General features: G+C 39.7%; 1 protein-coding gene across 2 annotated transcripts in view; it reads right to left on the bottom strand.

Moving 5' to 3' along the window:
- The window catches only part of LOC118785545 (protocadherin-9), a 190,402-nt gene that overhangs the window by 146,372 nt on the left and 16,897 nt on the right, over positions 1-27,133 (bottom strand). For both annotated transcript variants that reach the window (XM_036540269.1, XM_036540270.1), the window contains exon 3: positions 1,327-1,428. In XM_036540269.1, coding sequence (XP_036396162.1) covers positions 1,327-1,428 — 102 coding nt within the window. The remainder of the gene's footprint in view (positions 1-1,326; positions 1,429-27,133) is intronic.

The following is a 27,133-nucleotide window of genomic DNA, read 5'->3' as shown; positions in this document are numbered from 1 at the left end:
CTGTAACCGGAGCCCAGGTTCCATGTCACCCTGCTGAATCTGCAAGTAACTGACACTGGGCGTAATGCAACACAATAACTGCAGTGTCCAGCTCTCCACTTTAAATCCAATTTAAGCGCCTAGAACAGGCCAGAATGCGAGCCTGAGGGGCAGGCCACAGAGGCCAGGAAAGAGTGGACATGGCAGGAGCGTCAAGGCCCGACTGCACAAGCCTGGACAGGAGACTGAGACGCGCACGTATCCTTGCCGATGGCAAGCTGATTATACTCCTTACTTTCCAAACAGCTCTGTGGGCGCAGACAGGCACTCACTTTAGTGAGTTAGACCGCTGGAGTCACCCTTCATATTAAGCAGACATGTACCTGTGCAACTACACTCTAGTTAAATCAGTCTGTGTGACGTGCAATTACAAGTGTGCGCTGAATAACTGTTTTCACATTTCATATTAAATTGTGATAAATAGTGAGGCTTGATTTGTGGTTAGTTATGGGGTTGGGATAAGGTTTTACTTATAATTTGGGTTGAGCTGAAGTTGGAGTTATGCTCAGGATAGGGGCAAGGGATATTCAGATAATTTGTATAATGACACAAACAACACAACCCTGTTCCACATTTACTACTGTGCTTTGTTTGTAATAATGTGCTTATTACACACTAGTTACAGAAAACAATTACAATATCTTATACCAGTATAAGGGCATTACAACATTGGAACATAGTTGTCACAGTTCACATCACTTAGAAAGCTGAGATGAGTGCTTAGTTCTGGTTACCTGTCTAACTATCTGTACCTCCTGGTCACCTAAATTTCCACAGTGGCACAGCCAATAGAAATGTGTTAAAAATGTTTTAAACCACATTCTGTTGACAGTTGACCTGCACTGCTGATCAAAATCATCCACCTGGTTGTTCATGTGGGGAACAAAAAACTTCTCCTTTCAGACTTAAATCACGGGACACATTTTATCAAGATAAGATTAAAAAATGTATGTTTAAGGTTTTTTATTACTTAAATTTGTACAACAATATACCCCTGATTTATTGTATTACTAAAGGATTGCATATTGAGCATTTAATAAGTGACACGCCAAAACCAGCTGAAATAACATGGCATGTCTTCATTGCAGGGAAAATATGCAGCCTATGCGATAAAAATTGGAATATACTTTCAAATATACCTTTTCATTATGTTATTGATGATAATGTACCAGATTTATAAATTATTATACCCATGGAAAGGCAGATTGAATGGAGGGACATGATCTGCTAAAGCAGTGAGTGCTGAAGCCAATGACCATCTGTAGAAACAGCACCAGCAGTACTCACTAGGGGTGTGCACGGGGTCCAGTATTCTGGATTCAGCTCGGCCCGGGATCTGAGGTCCAGATATTCAGGATTCAGTTCAGTTCGGGCCCGGGGTAAAGTTCCCTAATTAGAGAGAGAGAGAAAAAGGCTTCAGACTTCTGACAAGGTGTATTCTATAACACCTTAACAACAGTGCTAGTCATGGTTTTCTAACCATCATTGTGTTCAGAAAGAGATGGATATGGTTATATGCATATTGAAGCAAATAGCAAAAAGAAAGATGAAGCGGATGCAGGTCTTATAAGGCAGAAAATGAGTGAAAAAGAAAAAAAAATATTCATTATAAAACAACAAAACCTTTGCTCAGCATGAGAAAAATGGACCCAGTTTGTTTGGCTTGCTCCTGTTATTTTCATGGTGTGCATAAAATGGATTTTCTATTTTTAAAAATCATGTACACAAGGTTGTATTAAAGAGTGCCTAAATGGATTTTCAACTATTCAATGTGTACAAGGGAACAAAATAGCAAATGCCGTGACCATCATACCGGATTTAACCCTCTGGGTTCCAGAAATTCAGACTAAGATTAATCTGTTAGTTGTGTTTAAAAGTAAAACATGAAATGTTGCTTCCCGATGCACATGTTGCAATACACTACACAAAAATAGAACAAACATGAATCACCTGGGAAAATTATCAAATATTAATAAATAAGCAGTTACAATAGGAAAAAATAATGTAAAAGATTAAAGGACTCGAAGATTGAACTGAATTTGAGAATATTATTAAAAACTACTGTAGATTACCAAAATAAAAATTTCTTTCAACTCGCTGTTCAAATGCTTATGATTAGAGAAGCAAAAATAATGTTTAAGCACAAATATCACAAACAAGAACATCAAGGCTGGAATTTAATTCAACTCTTATCCTGCTTTGTCCTTAAAGATGTGGGCTAACTTTAAGCAAGTATGTAACATTTTATTTCTTTCAGATCTTGGAAAACATATTTTTCATTAATTTCAATGGCTGCTGAACTCTAAATGATGTGTACAAATTGGGCCAAAAAGAGCAGTTGTTTAAACTTAATGTGTCAAAGAACAAATAATGGATTACACTGAATGTCTTCCAAAATCAACCTTTGCAGTGTTACAGTGGGGAGGTTTGAAAATCAAATTAAAGTTCATTAAGCAACTGTCACACAAGAATGAGATGAGAATGGATTTCCAGAATATGGAAAATTTGGTCATAAAAGTGTGGACTGAAAAGGATTGTATTATATTGATTTATTTATGTGTTTAAGCTTACTCTACATAACTGATTTTTTCTGTTTTTGATATTTTCAATACATTGCATGGACTACCACAAAAAATACAGAAAATTGGAGAGAAAGGATGCAAAATATTATGGTTGTATTAATAAATGTGATATCTGTCTTAGGACATTATATTTCATGGCTACTGACACACATCATAAAATATTGAAAGTGAAAACAAAGAATAAACAGGTAACAGTCATTAGGAGACTGTACACTGTACCATGCATCGTATTGCTTATGGATTAACAAAATGAATGCAGTGAATATTGTGCATATTTTCCTATTGTTGGCAATGATATCCATTGCTCGCATTTCATTCCTGGACAAAATGAGAAGGAAATTGTTTTGCTTGAAAATCCCATTTTCAATTTATATATTATCCTGGTCTTAATGATTGGTCCAGAAGCCAAGTGAATCACTGTGCCCTGCAGTGTAAGATGTATGCTGTAATTATCTGCTGATTTACAATATCACTGTGTCTAATGAGACTCTGTTACACAGGGCTCCGGGCATAAATCACTGTCTTTTTTTGCAAAAATGACCAAAACCTTAATGAACTTCGATAGCAGGAGGATTCTGAATTTCTCCATATAAAACTCTTCCATAGAGCTCACTAGCATGATCTTTCCTCTGAGATTGGCCTCTTCCACCCTGTGGAATCAAAAAATCATGCACTAGACACTTCCAGCCCCCCTCCCCAGACACACCTTCAACTAGTGTCATATTAACCTATGTTGTTCACTGGCTGGGAAAACAGCCAGTTGCCATTTTGATAGGGTGAAATACCTTTTGTTCTCAGGCAGAAAGTGTGTCTCCATTAAGATGAACTCACAGCGTGATAGCCATCTACAGTACAGTACAATTATCTCTGCTCTTCTCAGGTCAGTCATTCCTTAGGTCATGACTAAAATGGGTACCTTGTTTATCCACAGCATTGATTTATTAACTGAAGCAATTCAGGTTAAGCACCTTGTTCAAAGATACTGTTTCACATAGTAAGCCCACACCATTTTCCACTATACCACACACATATAAAACAAATTTTATTCAAAATCTATTCATTCCCAAAACAGGTATTCAGGCAGTATATGTATAACCCAGATAGATTCCCATTACACAGTATCTATCTGTGAATCAAATTTCATTTGTTGTAGTGCAACGGACAATGGAATTTGTCACAAAGCACTGAACAGAGAGCAAGGTGGATTTTCCAAAGGGAATCAAAAAAACCTTTTATACACAGATTCTGTGTCTGATATCATGACTTGGGTGACCTTATAAAAAGGTAAACCATCACATGTTAAGTGACTGGGGTCATTAAACCAGTGTGTAATACATGCACTAACCATCTGGAGATGAAACGCCTCACAGTAAGAGGATTTTGGAAATATGTATTTGCTTTCAGTTTAGTTCATGCAAAATAATCCTTACTTAATCTTCCATTTCAAAATAACATTCATGATTGACCTAAACTTTGTAGCTGGTTCAGCTTGCTGGCTATACTATAGTCAGTAAGTATACTATGCCTAGCTTGATAGCAATATAAAATGTTCTTTGTCTGGAATGTTTGTCAACCTTTTGGAAACATTGGATGCACATATGTTTTTACTTTGTTAGGTATATGAAAGTTGCAAACCATTTTTCTGATGCAAAGAGTATGCCACAATTTTAAATTTTAAACCTCATCTTTTTGGTGATACTGCTGATGATCTTCTATCAACCTAAACACTGACATACTGACATTCACCTACATGGCCAAATGTTAACAGGTTACACAAGTGGTGTAGTCAGTAGTCCGCAAAGGTAATTCTTCCAAACCTTTCTACTGATTTGACAAAGATGGCAATTATGTCTTTCTGTCTACCATGGCAGCGATGGGCATTTCTGGTACTGTTCACAGCTTGATTTCCTCCTACCTATTTGGGCTTTACTACCAGGTGACCTGGAGAAAGTATCTATCAAACTCCCAGAGCCTTTCACCTGGAGTCCCCAAGGGCTCTGAGCTGGGTTACCTCATGTTGCCCCAGTAGACTAGATCCCTCTGTGCTGTCATTACTCCCCATGAATTTTCATGTGACATGGTATGCTGATGAGACCCACTTTTTCTCCCTTTGCCCCCTTGGACACACAAGTCTCATCACGCATCTTAGGTTTCCAAACTGACGTCCCATTCTGGATGAATAAACATCACCTGAGGCTTAACCTTGCAAAGACTGAACTGCTTTACAGTCCATCCTCTCAAAACCTCTCCATAACTGGATAACAATACGCTGCATTGAAGTATGCTGCACAGACCACCAAGAGTCTCGCAGTGATGCTTAACTACAGACATTTGTACACAAGTGGAAGTGAACAGGACCAGCAGGTTCTTCCTCTGCAACATCTGGAGAATATGCCCCTCCCTTACTGCCTTCTCCCTTGACTCAGCTCCTTGGTTCAGGCCCTGGATGTCTCTTGTCTGGACTACTGCAACTGAATTGCACTGCCCCCCACCTCTTTTCTGCTTGAACATCATAAATTCTATTAGAGACTTGCAGTTGTGTTATTCATGTATTTATGTTTCTTTGGCTATTTTTTAATGAACAGGTGAAATTCTGGCAATTCTCTAACTGTCAGATAATTGAAGGAGGAAAAAAAACAAGTAAATAAAATACTTAAAACCATGTTTGCAAAGATTTAACTGTAAGTGTTCTTTTTTAATTTTAAATTAAATTCTGCTTCTGTAATTAAGCCGAATGTAATCATTGTGTTAGTGGGAGCAATGTGTTTGGGTACAGCTGAATTTGCTGTTTTAATTGACGCCAGATTGGTCTGGATTTCATTGCGAAGTGAATTTGTTCCGTCAAGGCACAGCCACTAGAAAAAAAAAGGCTTCTTGCTAGCTGTTACAAGCATAAACCACGTAGCGTGTCTGCAAGAGCACGGCATTGTCAGTCTGTTTAATTGGTGTCATATATAAAGGGTGGCTGTTTAAAACTTTAATTTCGCATGAATATTTAAAACAATGTCATTATAAATTTAGAAAGCAGAATGATTGTGCCATTCACGAGCATGCTGCTTTTCACACGTTTAAATGTCTAAATGTTTCATAGCTTTTTTTCCCAGATTGAACCAATATATCTGCGAGATGGAAAATGATGTATCAGTGTGCCACATTCACGTGGCACTATGAGAATTGAGCTGCACTGTGTGCTGCCTCAATATGTGACCTCGATCTAACAAGGAGAGCGTGTTACCCCAGGAAGGTAACAGTGCTGCTCAAATGGTTACCGCACAAGTCAGCCTTAATACCAACCAGAGCTTTTCATTTGAGACAGACAAAGAAATACAAAACCATAAAATGTTCTTTTTTTGCATGGGTAACTTTCTGTTCACTTAAAGACTCCGGTAGTGATGTAAATTATTTGTTTATTTTGTTTTTTACAAGGTATTTTTCATATCAGGATTAATATTACTGAAATTCTAAACTGAGTTCCTCTGGTACGACTTGGTCAACAAGCATTCTGGCCATATGGATATTCATGACACACACAGCTAAAGTATAGATTGCAGAGGAATATCACTGTGGGTAAAAACAATATGAGATGTGCTTTTTAGCATAATGACTACCTTCAATCAGTTCAGACAATTTTCATTGAAGAATTGCCTGAAATGAACTACACAGATGTAGGGGGAAGTTGTTGTGCAGTGCTGTAGCAAAGTGATATTGAGGCATTCAGAAAGTTAGTGTGGTTTTGTGTTCACACATCCAGGTTAGTGTAAGTTACTGTGAACTCCTGGGAAGCACCTAGCTAGCAGCCACATCTCACATCTATCAGGTCCAGCTGCATTCCAGCACCACACCAAAGACAGGATCTCAGGACTGCAGCATGATCTTTCCACGTCTCTGATTTTTTATTTCTTTCTTTTTTTAAATATAGCAGTTTCAGGGTAATCAAAACACAATGAAGGATGTTTCTACGTTCACCTCATATTGCATGGGAGAGAGTTTGGAAGCAACGGGTACAGCAACTACACTTGGCAGTGATACATTTCTATTTCTGTTTCCAGCAAAATTGAAAGTTCAACTGTACATTCAGGAAAATCCATCACTATATCACACCCCTGTCTCCTTAGAATGTATAAATGCCTTCATTCTTTCTCCACCATCACTCTATCTCTCCTCATCTGTTACAACTTACAACCCAGGTTTGCCTGTGCAAAAGAGCTCGTAAAATTCCCAGAAATCATTCCCACTGGACACTTTGTGTTGCTTTATGGCTCCCAGAATCCAACAGTTTTGTGCCCGTCTAAGTTTATAGCCCATACTCAAACTACGCCCTGACACACTCCTGAATGGACCCAGCCAAGTTATTTATAGACTGTTTTGAAGATGTCCATGATGGGGGAGGATTTTTTTTTTTATTCCTTGGCCGCCAAATTGTGCCATGATTGGTTTCTTCGCAGGGAACTTTAAATTGCGTTTACAGGACATGGCTAGGGCCTATTTCTGTGGTATATTTAGGTTTAAAGTGCCACTGACATTATATTCCAGTTTATAATGATGACGAAATACTTTCAGGAAATAAATGTCATGGAAACAGGAGGCTAGAAGAAATATAAAAATATAAATGCATGCTATATTGAGGAACCTACTTCTAACATTAAAAATATTTTTCAACATTTTTATAGAAAACTGTTTTTTTCCAGTTCCTTATGTTTATAGTAAACTAAGTATTTTTTAGATGTACAGACAAAGGTACCTCTAAAGCAAATGCCAGCTTATTAAAGGATAGCATTGCCTTTTAGATGCAGACTTATTCAAATACTGCAGTTTTTAATCTCAGAAATGACGACAGATATGATCTGAATTCATATTTCCTCTTCAGAGCATCACATGGGTCTCTGTACATTATTTTCCACACACAGGCAATCTCCATTTGACAGCATAAAATCTATTACATCCGTGTTGTGGAATCTTGGCACAGCATAAAAATAATCAATTAAACTGAGAAGCAAGTGACAACAAAGTACTTAAGACTGCATCTGTTTCAATTGAATTCATAAATGATGGCAGGCATTGATTTCTTATGCCATTTCATCCTTTCTATTCATAGTATTGTTGAACCAAGGAGAGCTGTGGGGCAGGATTGATCAACACCCACGTAGTTAATGGCTTTATGACATTCCCATCCACACTCTATGGATTTCTTACTTGCTAAATTGTGACATTCAAATGCTGTATTAGTCACGCTCTGCAATTATTGTCAACCGCTGACAATTATTAATGCCTAAAAGTATTTCAATTTAATATGCAATCAAGGTTTACCTTCAGCTATGACACTGAGTGAACATAAGTCTGAAGCTAACATACGTCACTAAAAAGCAATCGTTTTTAATAAAATAAAATCTCTTTAACTGGACTTTTAAAATACTGTATTGAACATGCAATCTCAAGAGATCAAAAGTCAGGTGTGTAAAATCTGAGCAATGCATTTCAATTCTGCAAGCTATGTAAAACATGCTAGCAGTGAGGACCTTGTAGTAAAGTTACAGGTTCATGTCTGGTGAGGCAATGCTATTTTACTCTTCAACAAAGCACATACTTGAATTGTTTCCATTAACCAAATTTCATATACAAGGTAAACGCAAATGCTCTTCTCTCGAGTTTGACACACTTGTCTTTTTTGTTCACTGGTAGGCAGGTTCGATTGACTTGTGCAATAGTCTCTGTGCCGTAGTCTCTGGGAACGATGTGGGCCTGCGAAATGTCCCCGGGGAACATTATACCAATGGTACAGGGACCCTGGAAGGGTCACATCCCTCCCCCCATTCCCAACTCTTTCAGAACTTTTTCACTGACTGGAGTTGGCTGACACTGGCTTCCTCTGGGCAGAGATTTAATCAAGCTGTCTGCCCACAAAGGCGTTTGTCTGCCACTTCATCTATCCTTCCGTTCTAGACCTTTCTTGCAAGCTGCACTCGGGCTCTCACTTAAAAAGCTAGCCTTCTTATCATTAAAATACTGCGGCTCTCTGCGGTCCCTGATATAACGACGTATGTCCACCCTTCTGGGCTCAATTATGACTATGCACTGCATATGGTCCAAGGCTGGGAGGGGTCCAGCGGTCAGGGGCATATGAACATTTTTTTCTCCTATTATAATAATCTGTGATGTCAACTGTTCTGTAAAATAATCAATGTACATTTTCCCTCCAGCACGAAGAATGAGGCAGCTCGTTCTGCCTCTGCTCAATGGTCTTTGCACACAGAAGCATTACCCATATCGCATAGTAAAATATGATCATGACTTTTACATAAAGCTAACGAGTAAATCCCGTTAAATCTGTACCGAGGGCACTTTAAGAATGGCAGGTACATTTCACACCGCTCAAAGGCAAGCGATACACATGTTGGAAACACAGAGCTTGGAGGGACAGCTCGCTGTCTTAAGCATTTCACAGTTTCCCACAGTATCGTCCTTGGCAATAACGCTGTAAATGAAAGATCTTCTGAGCATGCCTAGTGTTGCCAAAGTGGCAATTTCAAGGAACCTCAAGTTAAATGGAAGTATTAAACATTAATGTTTTCAAATCTGAGTTTGCACGTCACAAGATGCAAAATGTTGGCAGATAGGATCCTGTTCTAATTAAATGATGGATCATAATGATATGTGTGTGTGTGTGTGTGGGTGCACACACATGTGTGTGAGTACATACTGTATGTGCATGTACATGTCTGTGCATGCACATGGGTGTGTATGTGAGTCTGGGTGCATCAGAGTGTGTGTGCGTGTGTGTATGTCTGTTTGTGTGCATAGTATGTGTGTGTACATCAGAGAGAGAGAGAGAGAGAGAGAGAGAGAGACAGAGAGTGTGTGTGTGTGTGTGTGTGTGCGCGCGCGCGCGCGTGGTTAGATATGTGTATTTGTGCATGTGTGATTGTTTTTGTTCGCCCCATCACTTTGATAGAATCCAGCCTTCATCATGTCCTCAGCAGATCAGCACATCTAATCACTAGCAGGGCTGTCCCTGTTATTGCAGTGTCAGTCAGCACTCATTCACTGAGACAGTTCTACATTGTTTTTCTCCTGGTGATAGGAAACACCGGAGGAAACAAAAAATAAATGAACAAAGATATCCTGGACCATGATCATTGTTACAAAATTGATCTAACAAACGGAAGTATTCTGGGCATGTATACACGACATTCATTATCCTGACAGTAATTGGTAGAGGACATAATGAAGACTCAGCGATAAGCGCGGATCCCTCGCTAGAGCAAGCGCCGTGGCCTCTGTGTGTCCTGCTATCACTTCCCCTGCCAGCCTAGAGCAGGATAATGAAATATTAAGGAGAGAGCCTCACTGAATGAGGGCTTTGAAGAGTGAGACACGTAGATCCGCAATGTGCCCCATGCCTATCTCCTCCTTCCATCCCGGAATCCCAGAGTGAATCTGTCATCTCTGCCGGTAGAATCGCTCTCACACCTTGTGGATCCTTTCCAGCTTAATTGTCGATCGGATTGCGTGTCCCCACTGGAAATTATGGGATGACTCTCCTCCCTTCCCCCACCACTCGCACCCCCCCTCCCCCCACGAACCCGGCTCTTGCTTTTGTGACATATAATATACAATTATCAGTGCACCTGTGGGTTCAGCTGAATGATTGTCTGCTCATATGGCAATAAGATGCTTCAAGGGAGTCATCATTCAGACTGCACTGAAAACATATTATGTTACAACAGTGTTGTGTGGACTGGAATTACAACAGGCCCTCTGCTTCACCTCCAACGTAATTTTGTTTCCAGCGTTTTGCAACTGTCTGACCATACAGACAGCACAGTGTGTATTGTAATGCTAAGAGAGGACATACTCCATCATTACCTTGAGCCAGTTAAGATATCCAGATTAAATATTGCTTTTGTTCAACAGCAAAATCTCCTGATCATGAACTGCGGGTCAGTTTTTTGTATGGTCCTTTGTTGCAATTACTTGCTCCTAAGATGCCCTTATTTCAAGGTGACCTACATTTCATCCATTATCCTTTTATACAGCTTTTATTTACTGAAGCCATTCAGGTTAACTGTCTCGCTCTAGGGTACAATGGTAGTGCCCCATCTGGAAATCAAACCTTTGCATCCAAATGTACACCAACAGGCATTTCTAGATGGGTTACTGGCCAATGTCACCAATTTTGAACAACTGTCTCATCAAGAACAGTGGGCTTTTTTACAACCTACCGAACAAGGGCCATTCACGTGCTGTGCTAGCTCAGTCTTCACATTGTTACTTCAACAGAATCAAAATGAAACTCCGAGTTGGATAAATGTCCTGAAATGTAGGGCAATTATTATTCATAAGTTATTATGGCATTGCATTTTACGGGTGTAATACCAAAGTGAGAACAATAAATTCCTTTTCGCAATAAAATACTTTATTAACCTGACAAATGTCAGGCATTTATATCCATCACAGACCAAAACCAGCTCTTATTATCTATTTATCAGTACGAATAACTATAGCATTTAGCATGAGCACCTATGATTATATTACCAAGTCTCATTATTCATAGAACATGCAGTAAATGGTCCTCAACAGTCTAAAATTGCTTAAGCAGCTATAGAATCTGGAGCAGTCTTCCTGGAAAAAAAAATCAAATACACAAATTAAATACCCTAATTTAGAGACATGTGATCACAACTATGCATCACACATAAAGTTAAAAGACAGTAACAGCATAGGACCAAATGGGACAACCTATCTTCCCTGTAATGCTCTTGGCATAAGTATTGAGTTGATACATTATATCTGACCCTTAAGTTCACTGGGGCTTCCAGCAATTCTATACCTGTGATTAAAGTTACATTTTATTTTCAGGTTTGCATCTGCTTGTGTATTCATGGGTCAGCGCAGTCCAAGCGTTTTGCAGAACACAGTGTGGTGAGGGATGGGGCATGGCATGGAGCTTGCATTAAGGATAGGAACAGGCTGACCACAGCAACTACAACATCTGTATCTCCGATACAGATGCAGATGAAGTGCATTCTGTAAAAGTTAAATACTGGCAAGGGGAGCCTTTTCAATCAGATTGTTAATGTTGTTGGGTTTCATGTTGGTGAAAATTGGATTGTATTTCCACATCTGTATGTAGATCAAATTACCATGAGTTAAATGGTACTTTTTGCCAAAGATTTAGACCTTGTTTAAAGACCTCCTTAAATTTCATTGTAATTCAAACCAGACTGTAACAGGATTGATTACCATCTGCAAGTACAGGAATGATAAATAAATAAATAAATAAATAAATGTATGGGCCAATTCTCAACATTTGATACACACTGCATGCAGACATACTGTATCCCCTTCATCAGCAGACAACTGCATCCAAGGCATCTCTCCCATTTTTTAAAAGCCATAAAAAGCCATGATGTCACTTCAGTGCTAAAGTGAAACGCATTAGTCAAGAGCTGCGGCATCCTCTCAAAACCCCGTGGCCATTGGTCTGCATTACTAACCACTACCCCACACAGCCTGTCCCCAGACAAAAATGTAAATGCTCGCTGCGACCCCGAGGCAGACAGCTTTAAAGAAAGTGAAGGAAATGTGTTTGTACAGACTAATATTAGAGAGAGAGGGTTTAAGCATTTGGAAAATAAATAATTACACAATGCCTTCAGAGTTTGTCTTAATATTGAGTCATTTCCATATGGCCTTTTTTTCTTTTCTTTTTTTTTTTTTTTTTTGCAGATGCTTGCAGAATTACTGAGAGAGGGTGATGGGTTTAGTCCAAGAAAGAGCAGACATTGCCAGGGACAACACTGATTTGCAAACAGAGGTAAGAATACTCAGCAGCAGGGGTTTGTCTATCTGTCACTGCCTCACTTCCTGCTGTGCATCTAATATATTTCCATTGGGACAGTCCTCGTAAGTAATGAAAATGCATTTATTATACTTGGACATACTGGTTGTGCACAGCTGTGCGGTGTTGACCCAGTCAGAACATATAGCCAAACAATGTATCTGCCCAGAGGAGGTTCAGCCAATGCCAACCTGGCCACATCCCCACCGCCATCTCCACCCCACCCCACCCCCAACCCCGATCCCCCTGCCCCAACCACACTGTCTTCTCCACCCCCAGTTAGACTGAAGCGGTAAGAGGGTGGAAACTGCAGCTGGGGGCAGCAGAAGCAATCAAACACAGCAGGGAAGGTGGTATTCAGGTGACACACAACCGCACCCCCTGGACAGCCATTGGATGATTAGAAGCCAGGGAGACGAATTGCGGGTTGTGATGACACAGCAAGGAGTTCCCCACTGAATGTTCCCTTCCACCTCATTTGGCTCAATAAATTGATTGGGATTATGTCTGTGAGAAGCCTGCCCTTTGTTAAAAAAAAAAAAAAAAAAGCAGATTGCAAGGAATCTGGAAAGAATTATTTTTTCTTCCCCATCTGAACCGCAGACATGCATCCCATTGCGACTGCATCTTGTTACTATCCTACTTCCCAAGCTGACTCCACAGGGAACATATGCTACCTAATAACCCAATTAAAACGATGCAGAAACCTATCATATTTGGCCTGCTAAACATTCAGTCTCTGACAACTGAAGTTACTCTTCCAAAGTAATTGCTGATAACTAACTTCCTGTCTTCACTCAGGTCAGGAGAAAATCAGCTTTTAATGCAAGGAAGCTCCAAATAGCTATGCTGTTCATCAAATCAGTTGTCGCTCTCTGGCCCTCTGGATGGTATAACTGCAATTTTCAGGACCAACTTTACCCTCTGATAGCTACTCCTCAAGCTGCTTAATTAAGTTCAATTAGACCCTGTTTCTTAAACAGTCAGCCTCCAAATCACTGCCTGTTTTAGTTGAAAATGTTTACACACCACCATTGGCTGAAGTTACAGATAGAGGTTTGACTATGGGAGAAATCCATATTCTAACAGAAAAAGTTCACAGTGTGATTCTCTCACAATAGGCTTTCATGTGCCTACTGGATTCTATTATTTTTGTCCAAAATTTATCACGACCTGCCTGTCCTTGTATTCCATAGATTATGTCTCACTATGTCTGTTCATTGGTCATGAAAGTCTTTCTATGGTCCTTTCATGTGAATATTAAGCTAAGTACTGAATTATCTCATCAAATTTGCTATTTCAGGTCACATTATTATCAATAAATCCATTTTCTGAATCCAGCTTAAAAGTAAAAGGGAGGAAAAATAACAAAAATACTACTCCGATAAAATACAGTAAAAGCCGAAGTGAGGAAGATGAAAAGATGCGATAAGGAATCAATTAAAGGTGGTGTTTGTATCTACCAACACAACAGGTCGGCCAGGGTGCCCTCACTACACCGTCCTCTGCATCCCATTCCTGCCTAGTGCTTCATAAAGCATTAGCGCTCATGAAAGTGATATTAATGCTTTATGAAGGCTTTATGGCAGTATTAAACGTGACCTCTTAGGTTTTTCCACCAATGCCCTTGCAATCATAATTGCTGTGGCTATTAATAATATATTGATTAATGTATTAATCCTAATGTAAATAGAGGTTTAGTATGATATTTCTTCAGTTAGTGTGCAGATTGTTTGCTGTAAGAAATGATCAACTCAGTCCTTCTGGGTTCTGGCAGAATCAAAATAACTTACATAAAATTATTTCAATATTGCCTGGAAATGAACAGTAGAAGTACAAATCCATGGCAAACTCTGAGTCTAGACAAACTGAAAGCTCACATTCACACTTTTCTCAGACTTCCTCTAGGTTAATGCATGTGTCTCTACCACAGATTCTCTTAATTGTAATGCTGTAATTATCTCTCCTGTTCTTTTTTTACACCAACGTCTATATTTAAAACATGATGTGTCAATTTACCTGTCATCTCTCGTCGTCTGGAAAGTCCTTTATTTTCACTCTTGAATTTCCCCTGCATTTACTGAATGAAAACGATGTCCCAAAATTTTCTAAGATTGAGTGATTCTTGAATATCTTGAGTATCTTTTATGAGGAAAACAGGTGCTGTAGTAATTCTTAAATCAACACATAAGAAGTTAATTGCATTTTACAACAGGAAATAATAGACCTGGCTCCTTTCCATTTGCTGTTTGACATATCTGGCACTGAAAATTTTAGTGGCAAGGGTTTTAATGAATTGCTTTGGGGTTATTAACAGTTGTGATCTGGCACATCAGTACCCACAAATACAGGTCTGATGCTCAGACATCATATATTGAATATGTACAAGCTACAGGAAAGGATTATTAGCAGAAAAAATGTGTTTCAGCTCACCTTTCTGTTATCAGTCACAAATATAGGATATCCATGGCAACAAAATTTATCCTGAAGAGGTGAGCTGCATGCGATAAGACAAACAAAAAGTAATTATAAAATGGAAATCATTCAAATGGAAGTCTTTTTTTTTCTTTTTTCTTGTTTTCTTTTCATCATCAGCTGCAACAGATTATCTCAAACATTCCTCATGCAACTGAATGCTAAAGAGAAAAAGCCATCTTTTTTGGGGAGGATATTTTAAGCAGAAAAGCTTCACACAAGCTAACACACTTTAAAGCACAAGGCAATTCCCATTTTTCCTTCATGCATGTGGCAACTTTCATATTTTACAGTGTGGAAGTACACTGTAGGTAAATTTTAAGAAACAAAACGTGACAACCTTGTCACCCTATAGCACCCATTTCCAGGCAGCTTGATACCCTGTAACAGATACTTCACTGCTGCAGCTAAAATAAAATAACAAATCAATGAATAAGCAAAAATATGCAGACACTAACAGTTGAGAATCCTCAAGTGTTTCTTTCAGTATGACAAGCCTGTCAATCAAAAATCAACACAATGCATGGGCTTGTGATTGACACAGCAGATAGCATCCATTAGCAGCAGGCACTATTCTGAACTCTATTCCTAAATGTAGAGTCTGTATACATATTTACCGGCCTGCCATGGATAAAAATACTGAGACGTGAGCAGCACCATAGAAAGTTCACAAAAGGAACCGCACTGAATTAATGCACACATATCTATCAGCAACCAACAGGGCCTGCTGCTACTGTCCACACAAACACTGAACCCCTCCTTATTTACTTTGAAATACACAATATTAACCCAGCACAAGGTATTTAGAGGTACATTTTACTATGGTGCATTCATCTTTAACCTTGAGTATGAACTTAAGTGATTACACACCAGTCAAAATTAGAAACAAAGTTTATAACTGGAGCTGTAATGGCCCTTTTGGACGAGATGTTAGACCAAGGTTCTGACTCAGCTGACTCAGTGACTCAGTGTGGTCATTAAAACTCCCATGGAACTTTCACAACGATTTAGGAGGTCCCGGAGTGTCCTGTTCAAATTCCAAATCTGGCTCTCTTAATCTAGCCACCTAATCTTCCCCCAATTTAATTGGTTAAATAAATCCCCCCCCCCCCCCCCCACCCTGCATCTCAGCTGATGGATGATGAGCATTTTGTTGTGAAATGGCCGCCGTGCATCACCCTGGTGGGTGCTACACATCGGTGTTGTCTGAGGTGAAGTCATCCTTCACTTTGCTGAGAAGTGCTTCGAGATCAATGAAAAGTGTGGTAGAATTCCATTTTACACATTCACCCTAGGGATGAGCTGCAAGACATAAAGCGAATCTTTGTGATTTTGTCTTAGTTTATATTTGTGTCCATTAGCTTACATTTATCTTTGGAACAAGGGGTCCATAGAATAGCTTAACATCAGCAGCACACTGTGCCATAGAATTATGCACCCTAAAATGCCTTCATATACTACTCAATGGCATTCATTTGCAAAATTTATCAGAGCTAAACGCAAAAGAAGTGATGAGCCTAGGTCAGAGGAGTGTTTCATTCAAAAGACATACAAGTAAAGGTAGAATCATTAACCAGGAATACTTTTAAAGCTAACACTGTAGGTTGCAATTGTTTTCTAAGCTACCCGCTCCCCCACCCAATCACCTCAGAACAAACTTTCAGAATACAAAATGCCTTGCAGTGAAAGGTGAGTTCTCACCACATATCAGCTGCCAGGGAGTGGGAGGGTTCAATTTACCCAAACAAACTGGGAGTTGTCTATACTGCCTTAACAGCCATACTGATCATTTGAACAAGATGCTGTTGGACAACATCTTTGAACAAGATGCTGCTGTCTTTGCAAAAAGTGCCATGAGATCTCGTATGATGACAACGAGTCAGGACCTTTAGTACTAATATTGCAAAACTAATATAAAATATCTAAAAATGGTTATTTGGAATAAATCCATCCATCCAAATGTCATCTTGCTGGAATGAACCTCAAAAAAATTCTACCAGAGTTCTGCAATTTCAATGGCATTTGAATTGTGCCAACTGTGTTATCATTCCACCTTGCTCTACTCCACTACAAATGTATTTGATCATATAATGTATTGCATTTAACTCAAATTCTGAGCATCACAAATCCACCCCAAATGGCTGCTATCTTTGGTGAGATATAATCTGTGTGAGGTTTGCCAACTGAAGCAGCTGCTGTTCATTTTTTGTTTGTTTTGAATCTAGCGCCTCCCCCCCCCCCCCCCCCCCCCCAAAACCTTTTTCTAATGCTTAATTCTCCCTGGTGACTGAACAAGTTGCGGCATGAGCTGCAGATCATTAAACATGCAGCACACACCTAGCAGCAAATGAAATGTTTCACTCTGCTCTGCAATCAATAACACTAGAACTTTCCCTCTCACATAATGATATTCTGCTTCTTTGTGTCAGTGCATCATTTATCCTGATACAGAAGAGTTTTTCTCCTGCTCAACTAAGTGCAATACAATACCTTTTGCCGGGATATGTCTCCATTTTGCACAGTCCACATTACTGTTTTTTTTTTTTTCCTCCTGCACGTCCTTCATAGGCTTTCACAGGAAGCCAACGGCTCTCTACACAGACCCACATGGACTAACGTATCAATCTGAAACTCTCTTTTTCATATTGCGGATAATCGTCCACCATTTTTCCCCCAGACTGTCAAGATAATTCTTTTGTGTAACTGAAATGCAAAGGCAATTACGTCCCATTGCACTGCCACACAGAGGAGATTAATCTGCTTTTCTGTCCTTGACATGGTTTGGGAACAAATTGTTTCTGAGACGCTTCAGGTGTCAAATGCAGTACTAGAATTATCCCACCCATGAGTGGCAGGCACTGTTATTTGTTGCTGAAACTGTTGACATGTAAGCATTTTCAAACCTCATTTTCATGAATTCAGTGTCTGGTTTCAAGAGGCTGCTCACACACATAAATCACTGTGAAATGTTTGCTCTGACTCCATGGTAATTAGATTTATTGATATATTGCTTGTGAAATATGTGCTCAATATAGAATTATAATATGGAAGGTACACACTCCAAATTTGTATGGCAATAACAGCAGTATTCCTAAATACTGAGCATAAGCATGCCTATCCACAGTTAGATTTTCTGGAAATATTATATGTAATATAAGTATATTTGTAAAGTATATATAAAGATACTTCAACTTCAATACATATCATCATAGATTATTTTTAAAACACACAATTTCCAGAAGAACCGAAGTCGATAATGCATGCAGTGCTGAACAGCAGCATACTGCAATCATAAATGCCACAATATTTTCATATTATAAAATAACAGTGATATTGTAGCCAACGTTTGAGCCTATTTTTGCCAAGCCAGCCATAAGTTACAGTTTAACAAAATCACTTCATACGGATGTCAATACAATGGTAATCCTATAGCTCCCCGGAAAGCTAGCTAGCCAGCTCACTAACTTTAGTCCACTGAGCTAACGTTAGCTAGTTTTTGAAACTCAATACATTACGTGCAGTATTGAGAGATGAGTTATTTACCCAAAATTATGTCACAGCAAGATAGCTAGGTTGCATATAATGGAAACCACTATATTGTTAAAAGCCACAGAGCTCCGCACACTCTTAATATCCACTTTGTGAATCACACTGCTAGCTTGCTACTGTTTGCTTATTTTCCCATGTTTATTGCCTTAAGATTATCAGACATACATTACCAGAATGGATCTAACACTTATTTTCTGTCCGGTTAGCTGTCCTATCCACCTTGGTAGTGGAGACGCCAGCTAACGCAGATCGATTTAAAAAGTTAAAGCAGAAAATGTTAGTTAGCAAATCTATAGAGTTAAATATATGCATAGTCTGATGAGTATAAATTTCTGCACAAACACATAGCAAACTAATCATCTATGGCTTTCTACGGAGTTATCTTTGCCCTCCGGTCGACACTAATAATTGACACAGGCTCAGAAAATATATATAAGGTCATAGCTACCTACCTGCAATCTGAAATGATCACACCCTGCAACTGAGGTGCCTACTCATGGTTCTCCAGCAGGTAGGCTGCAATCTTCTCACACTGCCAACAGGTCTCACACTGCTTATTTACACACTCTGAGTCAAAGTGCATATAGCCTGAAATCAGCTCGTCAATCAAAATTGTTACCGTTTCTGTGACAAGTGACTATGCTGAGCGGGCATATTTGGAGAGTGGTATTTATTTACCAATTTTACTATTTATTCAAACACATACCTATCTGTTTTTTTATCTGATTGTACATTTAGGCCCTGTTTACACTTGGTTTTAAAATGCGTCTTGAGCGATCGGATCACAAGTGGACAGCCGAGACACATCGCCGTTTACACCTGTGTCGAACATGCGTCTCCAAGGTGTCCAGCTGACCACTTGTGTTCAGTTTTCATTACTGCCTACGTCACCCCGCCTACAGTTATTACGTCAGTCTCTGTCGCCAGACAAGCGCCAGATTTGTTTAGCACGCTAAGAAAACAAAAATGTTTCAAGATCTAATATACATGTACAGGCTATTCCAACTGTTGAGATTGGCAGGACAAAGTCATTTGCGACTTGCAAAAGAGTGCAGGACGATGAAAAATGGAACAGTGTTAGAAAAGCATTTTTTCGAGCGTTGGTGCGTTGTCACCAAAACAACCACCACGTCCTGCATTGATGACGTATCTTCCTGTTACGTTTTTGTCGGGGACGCATCAGGACGCATTACCGTACACTAGAAAAATGTGGTCAGATGCGTCACAGACCAACTCGGCAAGTGGTTTGAGTGATCGGATCATCTTCGCAGTCATTTACACTTGTATTTAGCGCTGTCCACTTGTGATCCGATCGCCCCAGAACGCATTTTAAAACCAAGTGTAAACGGGGTCTTAGAATATTCCAAATGCAGCTTTGGACCACTTATGCAAATTAGACCATATACATTACATTTACATTACGTCTATAAAGCACGTCATTAGACCTCTTTGGACGAAGATTGTCGTTTGATTCGTTTCATAGTTTAGATATGGAACAAGTAGATTCTAAGTGCCTATTCGACTGAGGCCATGTAAAAAAGGAAATGGTCCCAGGAAAAAAAAGGAGTTTTTGAACAGTGTCCTTCAGAGGAAACCTAACTGCCGAGGAGTGGAATCTCATGCAATTCCTGATTATAGAGTATTGCCACCAAAGGGATATAAAGTGCCAGCTCGAAAATGTTGGATACTTAGTTTAAAATGAGCACATTCAATTAAATTATGTAAAGCAGCTAAAATACACAGGTAATACAATATTATGGTATTTTAAAAAATCTATATTTGATTTCCTCTTAAATGAGCCTGCGTTTTTTAATGAGCAATGGCTTTAATGCAGGATTTAAAATGTATTTTCTCTTGCCGGTACTCCATACTATCTGGTACAGGCTCAGTTTCACCCCTGACTGCAGCCATCATTTTGTGGGCACTATTCAAAACCTTGTCAATTTCAAATGGATGGCCTGGGAGTTTGTTGTATCAAGGTGCAGATGTATGAAATAACACAGATGAATAATGACAGTCAGAGACTGTCAGAGGAGGAATTACACAACATCTTAGGACCCTTCAGACTCGGAGGGGGCTGCAGCAGGCTAATAATGTAGGTCAAAAAAATGAAAACCAAATAGATAATGAAATAAAATAATGCTACTACAGCTGCATGATTAGTATTTACCACTGCACACACAATGAAATCATAGTATAAGTTAAATATTATAGTAGCGCAATGATCTATAAAAACACACTTAAAAACCCACTATAGTCTGCACTGACAGTCTGCCATGAACTGACAGGACTGCTTTTCTCAATGATGTCAAATAATGTGAACATGGCACAAGTAACTGCACACATTTGTGCAGAGGAGGTTCATTATGGCAATGTCACCCCCGGAGCAAGACATGCTACAGTCTTGGGTTTAATGGCGTCGCGTTTTGAACACTCTGGAGGCAGTGGGTTCACTGCGCTTACAGCAGTCATCACTCGGGGATAAGGCCGAATCAGCAATACATTTTACCAACCCTGTCTTTTCACCTGCTGTCACAACTTATAGCATAGAATAAGCACATGATTAAAACATTCTTGTAATAGTAAATGATACTACGAATACAAAACCCAGTCACGGCTGTATATGCAGTGGTTTCCTGCCTTTGGTAGAAGTATGCTCCAAAGCCATGAGGACAATTTTCATCGAACAACTCTAGATTAGATAAAACATCTATCCATTCTTCCTGCATGTCCTTTAAAAATTCAGTTCTTCAGTTATTCCATGTGAAATACAGACTCAAAATGGCATCAGCACATTCATGATCTCAGCAAGATAACTGAGAACATGAATGTGATTGCAAATGCATTTTGTAGTAAAAATAAATGTAAAAGTTAGTTTTCTAAAAGTTTGCTCTGTATCGATTTCCAAGAGACTGATCTTGTTGCGTGGGTTATTGCTCCTTTGATTGTAAGAGGATGTCATAACAGAAGATTGAGAAGTATTGCTTGTTTTTGTTTTAACCATAATATGTTGTGTTAATATCAAGGACTTAAACACTCATGTTTATCTTCAAACATGAATGATATTGTAATTTTTTTAATTCATTTTTGTACATAAAACTGAGGCCAACAATGCATTGCCTCTGCAGTTACACGGAACCTGAGCCTGATTTCCATTTGCAGTGTTTCTGAAACCAGAGATCTGAATGAACAGAGCCAACTGGGGGCTGGTAGATTTATACAGAACATCCAGAGAACATTACCCTGAGATCTGACATAGATCACATACTCACACCCCAAGGCCCACATTCCATTAACCATGTGATCAAGAGTAGAGCTATAATACAGTACAGAGGTCTAACCATCATGCCATGCATTCAGTATATTTTTGGATAGTGTAGGCACTGCTTTAAATTGTGACCCACATACAGGATACAAGCATCATCACTTGTGTCATGGGAATAAACAGAAATACGTTAGAACAATAAAACAGTAAACGGAGGTCACAGGGCAAGGCTGGTGCTCTTGTTACAATATGTGTGGCATTTTCTCCATGTCCCTCTACATAACCCAATTTAAAGAACAAAGGAATTCTCTTTTAAATCAGGGAGAGAGACAAAACTATCTAAGTATAATGGGAGGATGCCAGTGACAGTTTTTTTCCTGTCTTTTATTTTAAACTGATATGAAATTCTTCGTTTGCAGCAGCTCTCTTTTCTCTTTTCATTAATGAAAGGCAGCCATTACTAGTGTGTTGACCCTTTGGGGCTGGGATCAGGCCCCCAGTTATGTCAGGTTCACCCTTCTAAAAGCACATAAAGTGTCTCATTTCTCCATATCTGACCTCTCACCTGTCAGCCAAAGGCAATTCGATGAGTGAAAAAAAACAGACTGAAGAGCTGATTCAGGTTTGGAGGTTCTCTAAATTCATTAAAAAAATAATAATAAATGAATACACTGTGTTGCCAGAGAGAATATTTCCATGCTGATAGAAACGTCTGCTGTTAGCCGGACTATTCAGAATCAAGACAAATTTCTTCCAAAATGGGAATATGAACATCAAGAAAACACGTACACCTCAGCTAAAAATAATAAGACCTGCAGCGCGAAATTCCAGGTGACAGGAAAATATGCATCAGTTGAGGCAAGTCTGATCTCTGGGCTGCGAATGCATTTTGCCCATGTGAGCAAACCCCGCCCATTACAGACAGACAGAGTCACACGGGGCTCTGAAAGCGCTGGGAGGAGGGGGAGGACTTCTCAGCAGGGCAGTGAGATCCCACCAATCCCTACACTTCCCACTACCATCTGCTTCCCGTTATTTTATTCAATATTTTTTTTTTTCCTAAGGTTAAACGCATAATCTGCAGTCAGCAAAGCAGTCTGTTAGTGTTTAAGCCCAGGTCAGCTGAATTAGACATGCTGTTCAAGAAAAAAATAAATAAATAAAAATAATAAAGCAGAAAGAAAATAAATGCCGTTTTTGTGAGAAGTGTCCTGATGATTCCTTTACCGTCAGTGAGTACAGAGAGAGAGAGAGAGAGAGAGAGAGAGGAGGGAGTGTGTAAGAGACTGAGGGAGTATGAGAGGAAAAGCGAGAGAGAGGAGAGAGAGGAGACAGCTCGGAGAGGAAGAGAGAGTGTGAGAAAGAGAGAAACACAGACAGATTGGCAATGATGCCACAGTGGAAAGTGTAAGATACTGTAGATTACTGATAAAGAGAAAAGCGGTTCAGCTCAATATTTACATCGTTGCCAATTGATATGAACAAGATAAAAGATTGCAAGAGCTGCAAAAAAACGGGATGCGCTAAAATTATTTGCTGAATTTTAGACGCTGGTTTTCAGCGCAGTATTCAACGGTGGCATTCTCGCCTTTGACAACGAGCGTGAACACCAGGCAGATTTACAACATGAGCGCTTTACGCCACCCAGGAACTGGGCATCATGCCACATCCACATGGCTACTGCTCTGTGTGCCTGGCATTTCAAGCCTCTCTTTTTCACTCGAACAAACCCTGGATTTACTGGGTGCGACGGGGTTAAGACTAAAATAAAAACAAAACGAAACAAAAAACTGTCAAGACAGGGGGGCACCCCAGTAGCGGCCTTCTCAGGATTCCAGTCACTTTCAAAAATTCTCCCTAATTTTTCTTTCCGTTTTCTTTTCTTTTTTTTTTTTTTTGAAAATGTTCTCACACTGCATCAGTCAACAACAGTGTCTAAGAAAAATGTCCCTCCTCACACGTCCCCTCGCAGGAAATGTCCCTAATCGTCCGCCCCCTCACTGAGAGACACGCTTCATGTTCACTGCAACCTGTGATATCCATGGGGCACCTTATTCCTTCTTTTTCTTTTTTTTTTCTGACACATCCAGATCTCGGCTCAGTGGAGCTGAAGTCCTGTTATAGCAAGCTCCCTCTGTGGGTCCCCTGACGCTCCAGCACAAATTAGCCAAGAAAAGGACGCCGCGACGGCGGAATGTTTTCCGCCAGCAGGACCTCTTAATATTCTCTCAGAGTGGATTAAAGCTCAGGGAGATTGCTGGGGATTGATTGTTTGTGTTTGATATTACTGTGGTCAAGACAAACTCCATTGCGCAAATTGATGTTGGCGTGTGTGAGGCCGCAGGACTCAGAAAATTAAATATAAACCTCTATGTTATTATCTGCAAAATGAGAAATGATGGGGGATTTATCTTCCTTAATTAGGAAATTATTGTTCATTTTTAAGCCTGGCTATTGGCAGTTTTTGTCCACGCTCAGTAAGCGGGGGTGTTACACTCATTTCACCTGAACCACGTTACACGTCCTTCACTCTATGTTTGCCCTCCAGACAAGTGCCTCAGTTTTTTTCTCTCTCTTTAAATGAAAGCCAAGTGGGGTGTGTGTGTGTTATTTATTCTAACTGTCTCTTTGTTTTTAACTACTAGCAATCAATGAATGCAAGTAGAACACAGGATACAAGCAATGCACTTTTTTAGATTCTTCCACAGTATTTATTCACTCATTTCAAGACTGGAAAACTCCAGTCCATGTAAAAGAAAACAACAACAAAAAAGAAAACAGGTATGTGAACATTTTCACAGGACGTGTTGAAATAACACCGCAGCTCTGACTCTCTAGACCCAAGACGATAATGAACTCAACAAGTCACAGCCTCTCAAAGCCTCAGAACCCCACCAAGCACAATCAAGCCAATGGAATATTCTGTCAAATTCAGGGTAAAAATGTTAAAACAACCCACTGATGTAAATCTATGGCTTTGACCAGATCCACTACCTGACTGTGTGTGACTGTACTGTGTCTTTTTGAACACATTCAAAAGGCACAATATTGGTCATTATCGCCGAAGAGGTAGTTATTTCTAAGATGACTCAAGCCCTCTACATCTAATCAAAAAGATCACAGTGAAGAGCACTGGCATTAGTGAGGGAAATAATCGTTTTTTTCCTGTTTGAGTATCTAGCTGCGAGCCCAGCCATGAATCAACTTCTGAGGGCCTTGCAATCTCAGTCCAGAGACAGTTGTCATGAACCGATCGCTCAAGGAATGCATTCATTAGCAGTAAACAGGGTAAAATGATGACAGTCTAACTAAGCTGTGCGTGTGAATAGAATTTATGGACTTTGTCCGGCAAAATGGTAGCCCTCAGTAACGAACATGTCATCTCTCTAGCTTTGTTTACGAGTGTTTGGTCCTCGTGACAGGCGACCTGCCACTCTGAATAAGACCAAAATGAACAACTATGGCAAAAAAAAAAAAAAACGGAACGTTTGGTCATGGAGACCATTCTTCTTTAGTCAAGCGTGAAATCGCAGCCCTGATGTGTGCTTTAAGGAACTGACACTGCGCACATTCGCATGACACGGTACTAGCTTCTGCAAAGGGAGATTTGCAAGGGGCCCCAGGGGCGCACTCAGCTACGCTGTCATCACTTTCATTCCTGCAATTGTTTCTCCCTCTGCCAGGAGCTGTTTTCAGGTAACGTTGTGTAGACATTGCACTATTAATTTGTTTGGCAGATGCCCCTCTCCAAGAACACTACATGGCTCACATTTGATGGCCCTTTCACTTATGCAGCCTCTGATCAAGCAATTCACTGCGATGTTGCTTTAAGGGTACATCATCAATGCCCACACATGTGACGCCAGGTCCCTGACCACTAATACTCTGCCCCCCCTAACATGTAACATGTTCCCCGCCACATGCTACATGCTGCAGCCTTTTACATCAAATCACGACGGGCCAACCGATTCCACTCCATTTTCTTATAGCCTGGGCTTGCAGCTGGCGAATCGCACATGGTGAGCATACCTCGTGTTGCTCAGTTCCATGCAATTTTCCTCCCCAAGCAAAATGATTTGGTTTTTATTTTTTTTTCAGGCTTTTTCAGGGTTTTATTTTAGTCAGACCCCTGACTCCAAAATCTGAATGAGTAAGGAGATGTGGGGCCATGCCTCTGTCACATGCCCAATCGGCTGTGCCGAGGCAGAAGAGGGAAGGCAGCCCTAGTTTCTCTGATTGCGCCCAGATAGGAGAAACCAATTTCCTTCCTTCGTAATTCGACTTACATATGAGCTCAGGTAGGACTGGATCATTTTATCTTAACTAAGAAGCCAAATGTTTTATCCCTCTGCATATAACCCAGCTTGGAAAAAAAATATCCTCTGCACTTGTCTGCAAAATATTTTTTCTTTTTTGACATAAAGCTCAAGCGTATCTGCAAGAATTGCAGAAATGGTCTGCAAAGGGAGTTTTTAAACCCAGAGATTTGTTACGCTTACGACAGAATCACAATGGACAAGTCATATATTAAATATTCCCTTGTGATGTCACTCTGTGGCAACATTTTCTGTCCCTAAGCAGATTTATCATGCCCTTATTTTTTATTAATTTATTTTCCTCACTGGGGCCAACTCCTAAACAGGGAATTCAAGTAATTCATGGCATAGGCACATTATATATAGAACTGAAAGAACATGTTTTCCTGGCTTGCATATGATGTGAAGTATCAATGTTTTAAATTGGGAACAAACAAATGAAACAGAGATGATGGCATAGCAGCTGCATGTTGACATCTGTGAGTTGGCCTGCATACTAAATTTATTCTAGCAACAGAAAAAAATACTGTTTATTTTCTTTAGTAGATATCTTTATCCAGGGTGACTTACATTTGCCACATTAGGAATTCACACTGCCTCAGATTACCTTAAGCAATCACAGTTAAGAACCTTGTATTGAGTGCAATGACACTGCACCCACATGGGCATCAAACCAGCAAGTTGATGAAAAAACCCAGTCCCTTAACTATGTCATAGTGACTGCTTTTCCATTGAATAAAAGACACTTCAGGCCAGTTTAGCAAGCGTAGCCATGGCACAGAAAGTTCAAAACGTGACATCTATTCTACCTAGTTTTGATAAGACCAAATCAAAACTGAACAAACAAAAAAAGCTTGAACAGCTCACAATCTATTCTGTTCATTTCAGCGACCGCCAAACTAGTGACAAAGTGTGGCTCATATAATTAAATACATAAATAAAATATAAAGTGTAATGCTTGCTTAAATTCATAACTGCAACCTCCTCCAGTCAAGATTCCCAGTAATCCGGAATTTGCAAAGGTGTGAGCATGTGCTGTTTTACCATGTTATTTGTCATGATGAATCAG

This window comes from Megalops cyprinoides, chromosome 11 (genome assembly GCF_013368585.1).
Source record: "Megalops cyprinoides isolate fMegCyp1 chromosome 11, fMegCyp1.pri, whole genome shotgun sequence".
In the NCBI taxonomy this organism is placed as follows: Eukaryota; Metazoa; Chordata; class Actinopteri; order Elopiformes; family Megalopidae; genus Megalops; species Megalops cyprinoides.
The sequence above is the reverse complement of the archived record's forward strand: the minus strand, read 5'-3'. Positions and strand labels throughout refer to the sequence as shown.